This window comes from Typopeltis vanoorti, chromosome 9 (assembly GCF_054136105.1).
Source record: "Typopeltis vanoorti isolate ZY-2024b chromosome 9, IOZ_Tvanoo_1.0, whole genome shotgun sequence".
Taxonomy (NCBI): domain Eukaryota; kingdom Metazoa; phylum Arthropoda; class Arachnida; order Uropygi; family Thelyphonidae; genus Typopeltis; species Typopeltis vanoorti.
The window spans coordinates 144,531,468-144,547,181 of record NC_143557.1 but is presented as its reverse complement, the minus strand read 5'-3'; the positions used below and the strand labels follow the sequence as shown (position 1 = coordinate 144,547,181).

Here is a 15,714-nt window from a genome sequence, read left to right as displayed (position 1 = left end):
CTGTTAACAAATTAAAATGACGTGTCGTCAACTGATCAATTCGTAAGCTTTATATAATTCCAAATAAACCTGTCACGAGGTATCCAATAGCACATAAGCAGAATCCCATTCCATTCATAATCTTCATTGTCAGCATTGCTCTAACGACGACTTTTACACTTCTCTTGAAACGTCAAATATTTGGTAAAATTTGGACTCAGGTAAAAGTATTCTTACATCAGCGAAATTCGTAGTTTTCGATATAAAAAATAAACACACGAGTTTGTCCACAGAGCAGTGCTTTTTTATTCATCCTCCCTTCAATTCAGCACGTTTCTTCGTATGTGAGAATGAAAATGCAAAAAGGGTGGACGAAAAGGGAGATTCCAGAAATTGTGCATACTATTTACTCGTATAACAGCTGAATAAAAAAAGAGGAGGACACGAGGGTTTCTTTTTTAAGACCAAGGAGACTGAATGTGAGGGGTTTGTGTTAAGAAAGACTAAACAGGGGTGTATCACGCCAAGAAGTATCTTGAGATCTTGGTATTATTAAACGTGTAGTGAATTCTCTCGTGCGAGAAAGAAGATGGAATTGTTTGTGGGTTGTCGGAGCATTCAAGTTAACAAGATTATTATCATGAACAGCAAGAAAATGAGTGTTTAAGAATGCAGAAGCGCTTGTAATGGGTGGACAGGGCAACGTTTGCCCCGCATTTATCATGTGAACAGAGTACTCGCAGCGAGAGGTCGTATATGTGGGAGGAAGAGCATGGACGGCCCTACAGCTTTGTTAGAAAATCACTGAAGAGAAGAAACCATCTACCATGGGATGCAGTTAACTACCAGGTGGGGGGGGACATAAAGATGGCAGTTTGAGAAGAAGGCTTGTTTGCTGGACTCCATCAAATGTTCTGGAAATCTTCCAGCAAAGGTTGGTTGGAAGATCTGCTGTGGAACGGGAATGGAGAGATCCGTGCTGGTGATTACCAAATAAACGGTGGGTGGTCTTCGGGTAGTGAAGAAATTGTTAATGATCCTCTCCATAATTTTTAAACGAATTGAGATTAACTTCACATTTTCATGACGGTTTCATCCTCTTTTATGACAATGAACTAAAGAGAGACGCGCTTATCTTTCAGTATCGATTCGGCTAGCTAAGCACGCCTATATTTAGTCCACTCAAAAAATGGATGCAAAAAACTTTCCTTTCTGGCAAAAGACCAGGGCACACGTGAACTAAGCTGCTGTTCGTAGAACGAGAGGTCATGTTCTTTGAGAATGACGGCAGCATAGTTCTTCGCGCCATCTGGATGCGAGATGAAATATAAGAGAGAAGTTGCACCCAGTAAATTTGATTACCGACCAGAACACTATTGCTGGTTGAGCACGAGGCACGTGTTCTGCAAGTCATTCTAAAAATAACACCCACTAGTTTAAGATATTATATTGCTTAAAATAATATTGATAAATTCAATACAGGAGAGTGAATTATAGACTGCATGTGGCAGATTGATAGCTGCTGCAATAATCAAGCATTGAAGTGATTGCTATTAGAGATATTATCGTCATAAAAAGATTTTTTTAGGGGGGGTTAAAGGAACGTATGGTAAACTCCATGATGAAAACCCCCAATTTACCTGGGATTTTTCATCCTGCAAGCAGGCAAACCGGCCCCGTGAACACACACGGATACAGTCATGAATATTTCCATTAGGGATGCAGCAGAGGACTGGCGTACCGACTGCATTATTTCGCCGTGACTCCTCATTAGGAGGAGACCCAACCCGTCTGTAACAGACGGAAGGGAAGAGACAGAGATGGTAAACTTGGTATGCGTACTGTAACCAACAGGAATGGTTGCAAATGCAGTCGGTTTATTAACAGGCCACATTTACAGACTCTCACTTCTGAAGGAGGAGTAGAAGCAGGCCGCGAACAGCTGCCTGCATTGGACGTTTTATTTAAAAATAAATGGATATAATCCATGGTGGCCCATAAGTCACGAAGGGATATAAACATTTAATGACGTTTTTTATTTATTAATTATTTTATGCTTTTTTGTCATAATGAAATACCGAACCCGGATGTGTTTTTATTAATTATGAAAACCTACTTATTTTAAACTTCTTCGTGGCCGCCCTGTACAAATAAAGTTCAACAACAGTCCAGACAAATATCTGCTACTAATAATAACCTGCTGTCCTTACAAGTCGCTGAAAAGCACACGACCTACTCAGTTGGCGTTCATAACCCTAATTTTAGGATAAGATGGTTAGTCTGTTGCATAAATATATCTTTGTGTGTGTGTGTGTGTGTGTGTGTGTGTGTGTGTGTGTGTGTGTGTGTGAGGGTTCGAGTCGCAGTATGCAAATTGTTGAAGAAAGTTAAATTTGTGTCATTGCAATGAATTATGTTTTTGTGTGCTCGCAGCTGCCCGACTGGCTCGTGGAATTCACGCATTTCGTGATCTACTCGACGTACGCCAACAGCGCCCTCAATCCCATCATCTACCCGGCTTTTAACGAAGACTTCAGACAAAGCATGTGCATGGTGTTGAAGTGCAGATTCCCGCAGGTAGCGATCATCGGAACACGTAAGTAATTCCCTACCCCATGTTTGCGTCCGTCTTCTTAAGAAATTCTAAGAATAAAATGTTCAATTCAATAACCTGTTTAGGAAATAAAAACAACCGTTTCTCGAATGTGATGACGCACGGGACACGTTTGAAAACAAGCGGAACATATTTTATTTCACTTGCCTATTTTATATTTTGTATTCACGCACATAAAGTAAATCGAAAACGCAAGTTATTTCGCTACAGACACGATAGATTGCAGTGTTATTTGCGAAGTTTTTTTTAAAATTTATTTTTATAATTTTTTTTCAAACTCCCATTCGCGAAAGGTTTTAAATTTATAGTACGGTCTTGGACGGACTAAGGATTTCTTTACCTGGAGATTTTTGTTGCTGATATCATAGAGCAATTTTTTCTATAATACCGCTATTATAGAGATTTAAAAGAAAAAAAAGTGTCTTCGCCGGCTAGGTTCAACAAACGGTTTCGTTGTTGTTATCTTCCATCGAGTCGTTTTCGATTCCTGGTGACTCTATGAACATACATTCTCCATTCCGATCTGTCCCTGACGATGTCTTTCAGAACATCCAAGCGCACTCCAGTTGCTTCTTTAACTCCATCCACCCATATAATTCTTGGTCCTCCTCTTCTCCTGCTTCCATCAACTTTAGCAAGCATCATCATCTTCTCCAGGCTGTCATTGCTCGTAATATGTATGACAATTTTTGGATGACGATGATAGCTTCGAGGGAGCAATCTGGCTTTATTCTGTCTCTCACTGATTTATTGGTTTGCTTTGCAGTCCATGGTATTCTTAGTAAGCGTCTACAAACCCATATTTCAAATGCATCTATCTTCCTTCTTTCACTCTTTCTCAGGGTCCAATTTCACATCCATACAGCCCCACAAGGAATCCCATTGCTTTCACGATTCTGATTTTTGTTGCGAGGCTAATATCTTTAAAGATCTTGCTTAAATTTTTCATTGCTTTCTTTCCGAGTAATAATCTTCTAACTTCTTCAGTACAATAACCATCTTTATCAATTCGGGATCCTAGGAGCACAAAATTGTTAATTGCTTCCATTTTCTCCCCATCTACTTCAAAATCATTAAGTTCACACGTTGCCATAACTTTTGTATTTTTGAGGTTAAGTTTAAGACCATATTTAGCACGTTCTTCTTTAACTTTCATAATAAGTTCCTTCAAATCTTCTTTGCATTCTGCTAGCAAGGTGGTATCATCTGCATACCTCAAATTATTAATGTTTCTTCCCCCAATTTTAAACCCAACTGAAGACTCCTCCAGCTTTGCCATTCTTAAAATGTATTCGTTGTAGAAGTTAAACAGATACGGAGATAAAATGCATCCTTGTCGCACCCCTTTACCTATAGTGAAATACTCAGTTTCTCCAAGATCTGTTCGGACAGTAGCTTCTTGTTCATAATAATGATTCCTTGAAGGATAATGAAATGCTCTGGGACTCCCATTGTTCTTAACACATTCCACAGTTTTACAGAGTCAAAAGGCTTGCTATAGCAAGGAAACAAAGGTAGACATTGTTTTGATATTCCAACAAGTGGTTTCTGTACCCATTATCCGACCAACTGGCTGTGGGTTCGAATCCCGCCGTGGGAATGGATGTTCGTGAGAGTATTTAGGTGGGAGATGAATTTCATCGCCCGGTGTGAGACCACTGCCTTGCTTATTGGAGCCCTGAAGTGGCTTGAAAAACTTCCACGTTTGGGCTCCCGGACCAGATAAAAACAATCAAAATTAATAAAATAAACGAATCCTTAATCCACTAATTTCTACAGATTTACATCGTGGGTGGGCGATATTAAATATTCGACATTAAATTCAACACTCGTATATTAAAGGGATTTTGTCAAATAATCAGAATCCCCCCCCCGCACACACACACACAAAGCGCTTTTAAAATGTGGTCACGTAGAATATTTCGGTCCGCTGTATTTCGGAGAAGGTTCTCACCTTCAAAAGAGATTGTAATTTTTGTATTTCGCCTGCCATGTTAGGGATCGTATTCAACCCATTCTCGATCACTTTGTGTCGCTTAAGCCTGAGAAAAGAAAGAAGCTTAAAACAATCTGCAGACGTCGGTTCAAGTATTTCATGAGTGCGGTTTCATTTCGCACTAAGGTTGATCTCCTGTTTCTTACAGCTGATACACTGCTTGGAAAGAAGCCGAATGACATCACAGTTTGAGGAACAAACAGACAGCCCTGGTGCCCACCGCATAAGATGGAGCACCTCCTTTCGCTGCAATGATTGCAGCAATCCTACGGGGAATAACTTCCACAAGCAGCGACAATTTTGGACCATTCTTCTTGTAGGCAAATAACGAGGTCCCGGACTAGTGAGGCAGACGTCCCTTGACCTCACCAGATGCTCCAGTTCATCCCACAGATATTCAATAGGGTTGAGATCAGGGCTCTGGGGAAGCCAGTCAAGTGAGGTGACGTTCATGTCTACCAACCGCGCAGTTACTGTAGCAGCTTTAATGCGCGTCACACCGTCTTGCTGAAAGAGCCAAGTTCAGTAGAAATGTCACAAAGTAAGAAACATCGCGTTGTTCAGAAGGTTCAATGTTCGTGACGCCAAAACAGAGGCCAAACCAGGAAAAACAGGACCATACCATTACGATGCCACCTCCGAATTTCATAGTTGAGGCATCCGCCACACCTGCTCGGTACGGGGGTGTAGCACGATTTGTCTCTCCATAAACAGGCTTCCCATCCCATTATACACGCTCTCTGCACCGCTGAAGTGCATGTGGGTTCTGGTGATGTGGGGCTTGCGTATTGCGGGTCTGCCATGTTGTGAGCCTCGGTTCGGAATGTTTTTGTGGAGATTCGTGTTCCACTCGATGCCTGGAACTCCGCATTCAAGGTGTCGGTCAACGAATGGCGGTTTTTATATATTATCCTTCGTAGCAACCTACGGCACGTTCAGTGAGTCGTCCACTGCGAGTGGCACTTCAAGTTGACTCCGTGCGCTTCCATCTCAGTGTGGTATCACTGACTGGTGACCCGGAATGTCCCCAATTTGCTGAGGGCCTGCAATATGGCATCCTCTCACTTTGAAGCGTGACATTTTGGTTTGGAGGAAACATCTGAGTTGGGGAAGCGTTTCGCTACTCGTGAGAAGCGCAGTAATAATTACACACTGGAAACGGCGGAGATTTGGCTTGAGGGTACACAGCATTTCCACGCTAACTTGCAGGTTTTAGTTTTGTTGAGGAGTTAAGAAAAGTGCGATTTGACGCCTTCCGCAGCTCAAGACATTTCAGTGGCTGGTTATCGAAGACAGACGGCATTGACTTTGCCCAGACTTACGTGCGGTAGGATGAGAAGGGGACCGACAGTTCTTGCGTGCAACTGAGAAACAGAATACGTCAGCAATGAAGTTTTGTTTCAGATCCAGTTTCGCCCAAATCTAATTTGCTTTGAGGTCTGCTAACTGCGCGTGCTGTTCTGACCACTTTCTCTCTTTTGAGGGATCTTAAGTCTTTATCGAGGGAAAAACTTTCCACATCCGTTTTGAGACAAGCTGAACCACCCTCCTTTGAAAACTACCCTTGTGAAGGTTCCTAGCATGTTCATAACACACTTCGAACCCGGGTTGCTTCAAGCGAAATTCAAATTCGAAAAAACAAGAACGGTGGTGTTCAATTAACGTTTTCGCATTCATTTTGTTGATGAATGAATGAATCAGGCGTAATAAGAGGGGGGGGGTGCTCGGATGTAATGTGCGGAGGGAGTGAACTTCAAAATAGAAGGAATTTCTATTAAGCTGAATTTTAGGCGGTTGTACGGGACTTCGAGGTTTTTAGCAGAATTACCTAAAATTAGATTTAGCACACATTTCTTTTTGAATGAAAAAAAATTAACTCGCTTATTTAAAATTAAGAAAGAAAAAAATCAATCTTTCAAATGTGTTAATCTTTGCAGGTTCCTCGACGAACACACGGACGACCACCACCACCGCCGTTTGAAGTGGGTTTCGCTGACTCCGCAGGCAGTGGGGTGCGCAGAACTTTCAGAAGGACGTCTGACGTGTGTGTTTCTCTTCGGATGCGAATCAGATGAAGATTCTGTTTAGCTGCACGATCATCACACGTTTGTGTCCTCACAAACTGGTTAGTGGAGAGTAAGAAGAAATCACGAACTGCCTTCAAAAGTGCATCCAGGTCTTTTCGAAGGTGGATGGACAGCTCGTGTCCCTTGGGGATTCCCCCGGTTTTCGGCAGCCAATCCCCGATTTCCTGAAATTCCTTAAATTCAATTTTGCCACTCACGCGAGTCGTTCGTTCATTTTTTTCATTTCATTCTCTTCTTTCGTTCCTTCTGGTTCGGTTCAACTCTCACGTAATTCCCGAGGGTCTGTGTTTTACTCGTGACGGCAAACGGATTTTCGAAGTTCACAGCGGTTGAATGAAAATCATTACGAGTCACTGGAATGAAGATCTGAGAGAATCCCAATGCAACTGGACGTCAGACTTCTGTGGCTCTGACAATTCTTACATCTCTAGAAATAAACGTTTCTCGAAGAATGGAAAAATCGTCTAATTATGCAATATTTTTGCAGTCTTGTGAAAATTAATTCTGAACAAGGGACCTGGATTATCCTGCCAGGTTTGTCCATCGCACTAGAAAATTCTTCTTTCTGGTTGGACATCTTTTCGTTTTTTCAAGTATACCTTAGCAAAGTCTTACGACTCCCGTTAAGGAATGTCAATTGTGACATCGTCTGAAAAGCAGAGGAATGTCTCAACTTTGTATCCCGCACCTTGTGCACATGGGAAGGTGAATCACCTTGGAAAAATTCTCCGAAGTATCTTTCGGTGCGGATTCTCCTTTGCTATTAGTAAACACGTGCGATCCACGAGCCATTAATTACTGGATCGACGAACAGGAAAGCACCTTCATTAACGATCAGACCTTTCTTTTGACCCGATGACAATACAGATGACGTCATAACAGTCCAATCAGGATGTGAGGCAGAATTTTAGATTATTTTGGGACCACGTGATTACAAGCGGAATTCCACAGCCTGGTTTACACGAGACAACTTCCACGTCAATGTCCAACCTGTTCCAGTGTGTTTCAACACAATGCCGAGTTCCTTGTGATATCAAACCCAATCGTGTCAGTCTCCATTACTTTTCTGCTTCCTCATCATGAGCGATGCAACCGACGGATCCCATTCATTCTTGTTTGCTCTCTTTCCACTGATTGTCGCAGGCAGAATGATCCTCCTAACATTCCCCCTAAACAGATTGTATTCTGCCTGTTAATTAGAAATCTCCTCCTCCAGCTGATAATTTTTGCCAAGCACATTATTAACCCCTCTGTATTAACCCCTTTCCTTTCCTTTAGTGTGTGTGTGTGTGTGTGCGCTCGCGCGCGCGCGCGCTAATCGACTCCGTTCTTTGCTTTCAATATTTTGGAACGTGTTATAATTTATTTCTTCACTCATAAATAACACACGATTTTTCTCGAAAATTTCTACTGTTGAGCTACGTCGCACAGAGCTTCAGAAGTGTTATGATGTATTGTATTTTAAATTCTTTACCGGTTCAAGTTACTCACTAGTCAACCTGTTAAAATGTCATTTTAACACGACCACAACCACCGAATATTTCATCAATCCCAGTGTTATAAGAAACATTTACGTTAATAAAATATATTTTGGAATTACAGTGTTGTGTGCTTTCTTTCGAGGAGCATTTACGAGGTTGGTCTGAAAAGTTCTCGTCCTCGACCATAAATGGCAAAACTATCGAAGATTTTTTTTTCCCTAAGTTGTTACATCTGTCATAAGCATCCAGGTGGAATTGCAAGTCATTCTATCAAGTAGTTTGTTTTATACAGCTGTCTGAAGCAAACGTGTTGTTTGTATCCCTTGAAATGGATAAAATTGAGTATCGTGCGGTTATAAAATTCTTTGAAAAAGAAGGTTTAACGCCAAAAGTAATTCATTCGAAGTTCATAAAAGTTCACGGGCACACTTCTCCTTCGTTTTCGAAAATTAAGAAATGGGCTACCGAGTGTAAACGTGGCCGTACCAGCCTTGAAGATGATCCACGCGAAGGATGTCCAAAAAGTGTAACAACACCAGAAATCATTGATCAAGTGCACGATATGGTATTGGATGACCAGCAAGTCAAAGTGTGTGAAATAGCTGAGACTATAGGCATTTCAAAAGAACGTGTACGATATATTTGGAATGAAGAATTGCAAATGAAAAAGCTTTGCGGAAGACGTGCGACAGAAAATCAAAAACGCACTCACATAAAAATCTCTGAACAGTGCTTGGAGCATTTTAACAAGAATAAAACTGATTTTCTGTGTCGATTGATTACTATGGATGAGACTTGGATTCACCATTACACACCAGAATCCAAACAGCAGTCAAAACAGTGGACAGAAGCAGGTTGTTCAGCGCCAAAGAAGACAAAGTCGGTTCCATCAGCAGGAAAGGTTATGGCATTGGTGTTTTAGGATGCTAAAGGCGTTTTGTTTATTAATTATCTTGAAAAGGGAAAAACTATAACCAGGGAATATTATTCCGATCTTTTAACCAGACTAGACGAAAAATTCGTGAAAAAATACCCGGTTTGCAGAAGAAAAAAATCATCTTTCATCAGTACAATGCACCTGTCCCCAAAGTTGTTTTGGCGATGGGAAAATTAAGGGATCTGCGCTATGAATTGTTGGACCATCCACCCTATTCCCCAGATTTGGCTCCCTCTGACTTCTGTCTCTTCTCAAAACTAAAACTCTTCCTTGCTGGTCAGCTTTTTCCTTCGAATCAAAGAGGTGATTGCAGCTGTAGAGGGATATTTTGCAGATCTTACTGAGAACCACTACAGGGGACGGGATAATGGCCCTGCAGCATCGCTGGAATAAATGTATTAGTCTTAAGGGAGATAATGTTGAAAAACAAAAATAATTTTGAAATTATAAATTCGTTTTTTCTTTGTTAGGCCGAGAACTTTTCAGACCACCCTCGTATTACTAGAATATTCATGGAATAGTTGGTCCATTTCCCCAGAAAAAGACATCGATGAATAATAAAAGAAAAGTTTAATTCCAAAGTACTTTTCGTTTCCACGAATGCGAAAATAATTTCAAGAATGTCTGTTTGCAGTGTAGTCTTATTTCATTTCGTTTGGTGTTTCCCCTTTCCTCCCCCGTCCCTTAGGACGGGTGGAGCCCTGCTAATGTGGGATTCAGTATATGTTTTATGACTGTAGACCTGTGTGTGTGTTCGCGATGCCCGTTTGCCTGTTCTGGGGAGAGACCAGATAAAGATTCCTCACGTCATGGACGGGAATCGAACCGAGGTCTTTCCGACCAAAGAGCTTCGTCTATACGATTGAACTACGGAGCCGAGGAAGTGACCGATCAATAACAAGAGGATGTCGATCGGTCACTTCCTCCCAGCTTTTAAAGCGGATTCTACAGAGTGTGCGCAAATGCGAGACAAGTTTTCATCTGTCTTCGTCTGTGAACATATGGCAAGAAATAGGACCCTTGTGCGTTCTTGGCGTATTAAAGAAACGTCCACACGATTACCAAAACATCCAAAATATGTGCGCTGCTTACTCTAGAAAAGAAAAACGGATAAATAAATAAACCACGCACTTGCACATATCCATTAGAATGGGAATCAAATACGTTACACAATTGAAACTTATTATTGTTATTACTCACCAAATGCGGCCACTTAAGAAAGCCTTTTTAAAGGTTCGGATCGGTCTGCTGAGTGTCGATATTTTGCTTGTTTCTAAGCCCTGCCACGAGCGCGAAAAAACAAAAACAAACACAAAAAAAAAGACCATTGGCGATAAGGGGGGTAATTCTGCGCGTCAGTAGCATTGGAGTGCTACGCGCACTTTGCGAATAAGCACGGCGATTTTAATGAAGTGCGCATTCAATTTCCTATGCTACATCACGGGACGAAGCAGAAATACCACTGCAGCCGCGTGACAACATGTTTCCCACTGTGGTCATCGAGATTCCGGCGAACTTGGCTTCATTTGCATATCACGAAAGTACTACAAACTCCGGAAGTTTCCAACGACTGGAAAATGGCGCCGTGGGCAGGAATTGTCACCGATTAAACGTCCAGAGAAGTGAAAAGCGCATTCGAATCATACGTCAGAGACCCGTAGTGTGCAGTTCCTTCCATTTTACCATTTGAACGACGAAAAATAAATCGATAACACCAGGAAAAAAGGCCCACACGGGTCGCCAACTGATCCGGATTCGTTTGCGACTGTTCTAAAAGATACGCAAAGCCTCGTCGATGACGTGAAGAGGACAACATTACAGCTGACCAAAAACGGCCACGACCACTGGTTTTTGTATTAATCTTTTCAGAAGTTTCATCATAGTGGCAAAAATTGCAAAAACTGTGCGTATTTTAGCACACACTCAAACGTGCAACGAAGCTCTCATTCCAACAATACTCGCACAGGCAAAACTACTGACTGACTCATGCAACACATTAATCGCATGTCGCATGAGTCAGTGCTTCTGAAATATATGAATACCGTTATCGTTTCTATGACACCCGTCACGGGCATGCGCTTGGCCGACGAAAGATTGTGGCTTACGTTGCATAAGTGCGTGAAACATGAAATTAGTTTACACGAGTCTCTTCTCGGAATTCGCAAAAAGGACTTCGAGTCGCCATGAATTAACACTCCTTCAGTCTCACATTGTTTATCGCTTTTAAATAACAAACATACTGAAATATTCCGAAAACTTTATTTTAGAAGTGCAGAATGGATTTAGAAAAGGACGATCATGTATAGACCCAGCCTTTTGCCTAAAATTAATAATAGAGAAAAGAAGAGAATACAATTTTGAAACACATATTGCATTTATTGACTTCGAAAAAGCATTTGACAAAGTTAAAAGAAACATATTATTTAACATATTAAAAGAAAGACAAATACCAAATAATATCCTAAAAGCTGTCACAAGTATATATGAAAATAATCAAATACAAATGAGATTAACTCACGAGCTATCGTATACGAGAGAGATAAACCAAGGAGTCCGACAGGGATGTCCCCTCTCAGCAACACTTTTTAATATCTACTTAAATGAAATAATAATAAAATGGAGTAAAAATTTACATCAAGGAATTAAACTTTCACCTACAGTTAACTTAAACACTCTCCTCTTTGCAGACGACCAAATAATAATTACAAATTCTGAAGATAACTTGCAAAAAGCTATTTTAGATCTAAATGAGATATCCAAAGATTATGGTTATCATTCCAAATATTATTATTCTTGAATATTATTATTCCTCAAGAATAATAATATTCCTCAAGAATATTATTATTCTTGAGGAATAATAATACAAACAGAAAAATCAAAAACGATGGCCTTTAAAGGACAAGATCCAGCAAGAACTAAAATAGTAATAGATAACAAGATCTTAGAGCAGATGAATTCATTTAAGTACCTAGGATGTACGATCACATATGAAAAAGATAAACCTAAAAATTGCAAAATATTTAAAAATAACAGGAGTAATTAACTCTATATTTAAACCAAACCTAGTTCAAAAACAAACCAGGCTAAAAGTATACAATACATTAGCCTTACCGGTCTTAATGTATGGAAGCGAAATCTGGACAATAAAACAAAAAGACAAACAAAGATTAATAACAGCAGAAATGACTGCAAAGTATACCCTATTTGATCACAAAAGAAACGAAGAAATTATGAAAGAATTAAACCAATAATTAGTAATAGAAAAAATATAAACATAAATGGATGGAACACGTTGAAAGAAAAAAAAAACAGAATGATTAACAAAACAAGTATTAAATTATAAACCATTAGGAAAACCAGGACGTCCTCTTAAGAGATTCAACGATGACTTCTAGGAAATAGGCGGGAAGGAAACAGGCCACGCTGGGCCTAAATCCTTGACAGGCATGATGGTGGTGATGATGTATAATCCACAACAGGAAGGAACGCGAATAGGATAGAGAAGAAGAAGGATATTCTTGATGACCAGTAGAAAAACTACAACCAACAAGCATAAAGCTTCAGGCATAAAATGTATTTTGAGGCCATCTGGCGTGAAAAAGTTCAAATTATACAACAGCTGCTACTACAGGTGTGGGGATACAAAGGACGAGAAATTATCATCAGACATTTAATCACGGACGCTGTAGGAGGAAAAAATGAAATAGAATTTATGCAGCTACTAAGAGAGAGAGAGAGAATTACCTAAAGAGTACACGTGATGTGAAGAGGACCCCTTGTTCCAGAGTTTTGAGTTTTGTGATAACATGAGAGGATTTTCCCATAACTCGCAAAATTCTCCGTGCTTTGTCTCCAAATGGCATCACGAGGTCTTAAGTGGTGAAAGGGTGATTAATTTTCAATTAAGAAGGGTCACATGCGGAATTACCAAGCTGTCAATTATGATCGGCTCATGAGGTAGCTTGCAGAAGTGTCATGACTTAAGAAAGAACATAGAAAATGATCGAGGAATAGTTAAGAGAGCTGAATGGATGAGTATCATCATTAAGAAAGAGTTGCAGAAAGGAATGTCGTGGAGCGCATGTTAGGAGAAAATTGATCCTCAGACTCACGAGCAATACAAAGCACACTCGAGAGTCCACTTCTTCACCGAGTCGTGATGTCTCCAGCAGAGTATCAAATTCGTTTCCACGCTCCACAATTCCGACTTTGTCAACTTATTCAAAATCTTTGGCCACCTCAGTTCGAGGCTGACCCTTCTGTAACAGACCCTCATTCTAATCTTTTCAGATCCTACCTGTGCTGAGACTTGAATAAAACGCCTGCCAAACTCTAGTAATCCACGGGCCGATGTCTCATCCAACCTCTGACTGTTTCATATTGATAATTAATAATGTTTTAAGTTTGTATCTACGTCCATTGCCACCTCGGTCACTGCACATTTTCTGTCTGAATCATAGATACAAACCCCCCGCTACACACACACACACGCACACACGTGCCCTTTCAGGATGATCACTCAGCAATCCAATCATTTATTCTCTTCTTTTCACCCCCTTTGCCCTCAGCAATCAGAATTCCTTAAAGTTAGCTTCGAAGGAATTCTGATGGTAGGGAGGTGCAGCTTACTCGCTACGAGGCGAGTAAGAGAAAGAAAGAATGAGTTCCCCCCCCCCCCCCCGCCAATGAATCATTAATTCTGTCACCCTTCCTGCATGTGCTTTTAATTGCTGGCGTTTGGTGATCGCCACCGGCTCATGCGTTACGAGGATGTGCAAGAGAATCAGCGCCTCCTATGAAAGGGCTGTTTGATGGAAGTCTCAGCCCTGGAAGGATCTCATCGTCGGTGATGAACTCCTTCACCGAAAAGAGTGGAAGGATGGTCCTTTACGGAGGGTGTGATGCGAAACAGACCGACCAGTTACTCTTTCATTTCACGAGGGCTTAACAACGACCAACATAAATGATGTGTTTTGAAGTCGTCTGTGCCACGTTCAACGATCATTTCCCAAATCGCAAGTAAGCCTTCGTCTTACCCTTGCGAAGACTTACTTGTGAACAAGTTGACGCGTCATTTAAACACTATCGAAGCGCACTACCCCTAAACCTTTTATTGGCACAGCGAAACCTTCCCCTAAAAATATCCGAGACACTCCTTTAAATGGATGGGTTAACAAACTTTGAAGCTTTCGATAGCAGGGTGGTGAGTGATGGGGATCTTAAAACGAACAAAAATCTACCCACAAATTTAGAAAAACAATAACAAAAATGGGGGGGGTCAAAATCTCCTTGGCCTGATAATAACAATCCACAAGATCCAAAATCGGTTACTGAAATTCAAACCACATTTCTTGTTCTTCTCAGCATTTCAGAATTTTGGGGAAAAGAAAGGAAATTTACCCACATCGCATAAACTGGAAAAGGATCCCTTTCATCTACAAGACAAGAATTATTAAGAATAGAATAAACCAGCACGTGATAATAAAAGCAGGAAAGAATAAACTGGTTTAGAGAAAATGGATGCAAATTCCAGTTGGATGTGGATTGCGTTCGCATGGATTTGAAGTGGGGGAGGGAAAAGTTCAACCCTTAGCCAATCGTCAAATAGCTGGCCCAAGACTATCAACGATTTTAAAAGGCATCTGGAGAAGAGAGCGGTAGACAAGTGCCGCCATCTCATGGTCCGTAACTCTAGCAATACATATTATTATATGAAAATACTGTGAGTTCTGCGGTCGATTTTCTGGAGTTTACGTTGACTGAAAAACTCGACTTTCAGGGAGAAAAAAATGGTCTTGCCAGAGATCGACTAACTCGGGCACTCGTGGAAAGGCAGTTTCCGGTATCGGCTAGAATCAAACTTAGGATGTCTTCTTCTTCTGACAGCCTAGCACTATGGATGAAAACGCCATTTCCCCAGGGCTACACAGGCTCTGAAGAAATAAATAAAAATATTTATTTATTTATTGTGTAACAAACAATGAATTTTCATTCGACCGTTATTGAACTTCAGACTGAAACTTATTACCAAAAAAATATTTACGTCCGCGTATAATTGAAACAGTAAATTTGCAATTTGTTTGAATTGTTCACCAACAGCACCGTTTGCGGTTCACAATTTTCGTTGTCGCAATTTTCAATGCCTTCGTGCAGGTCGAACATTGCTCCCTTCATTGTAACATACCTGGGTTCGATTTCTTCATGACAACAGGAATCTTTAAATGGGCTTGTTTGAACTGAGGGTGAGTTAGTCGATCTCATACCAAGGTGAAGTTTTTTTTTTTTTCTTGCTGCGCGCAAAAAACCTGACCAGAAAAGACACGAAATTTACAAATAATATGGCCATTAATGGATGGTAGATGGCGTGGGGTAAATAGTGGTATTGTGTGTGGAAACAGTGCGTTGAGTGGAGTGGAGTGCTATTAAACGAACTTGATTCATCTAACGAACTTGATTCGCGGTTCTGTTTGTATTGTTAATTGTGCATGTAAATAATTCTGTTTTGGTTATTTAAAATAAAGAGCCAATAGGCTTCGTTTCGGCGATGTAAAGATTGTTTAAATTAAGGGGATGCATCATACATCTTAAGGGGAACATCATACATCTCCTAGGAGATGGGT

General features: G+C 40.7%; 1 protein-coding gene across 3 annotated transcripts in view; it reads left to right on the top strand.

Annotated features, from left to right (window-relative positions):
- The window catches only part of LOC150103654 (QRFP-like peptide receptor), an 88,993-nt gene extending 80,721 nt beyond the window's left edge, over positions 1 to 8,272 (top strand). For all 3 annotated transcript variants that reach the window (XM_090397807.1, XM_090397806.1, XM_090397805.1), the window contains 2 exons: positions 2,413 to 2,575; positions 6,527 to 8,272. In XM_090397807.1, the coding sequence (XP_090253933.1) occupies positions 2,413 to 2,575; positions 6,527 to 6,570 (207 nt within the window). In that variant the 3' untranslated portion in view covers positions 6,571 to 8,272. The remainder of the gene's footprint in view (positions 1 to 2,412; positions 2,576 to 6,526) is intronic.
- Positions 8,273 to 15,714: the final 7,442 nt, after the last annotated feature.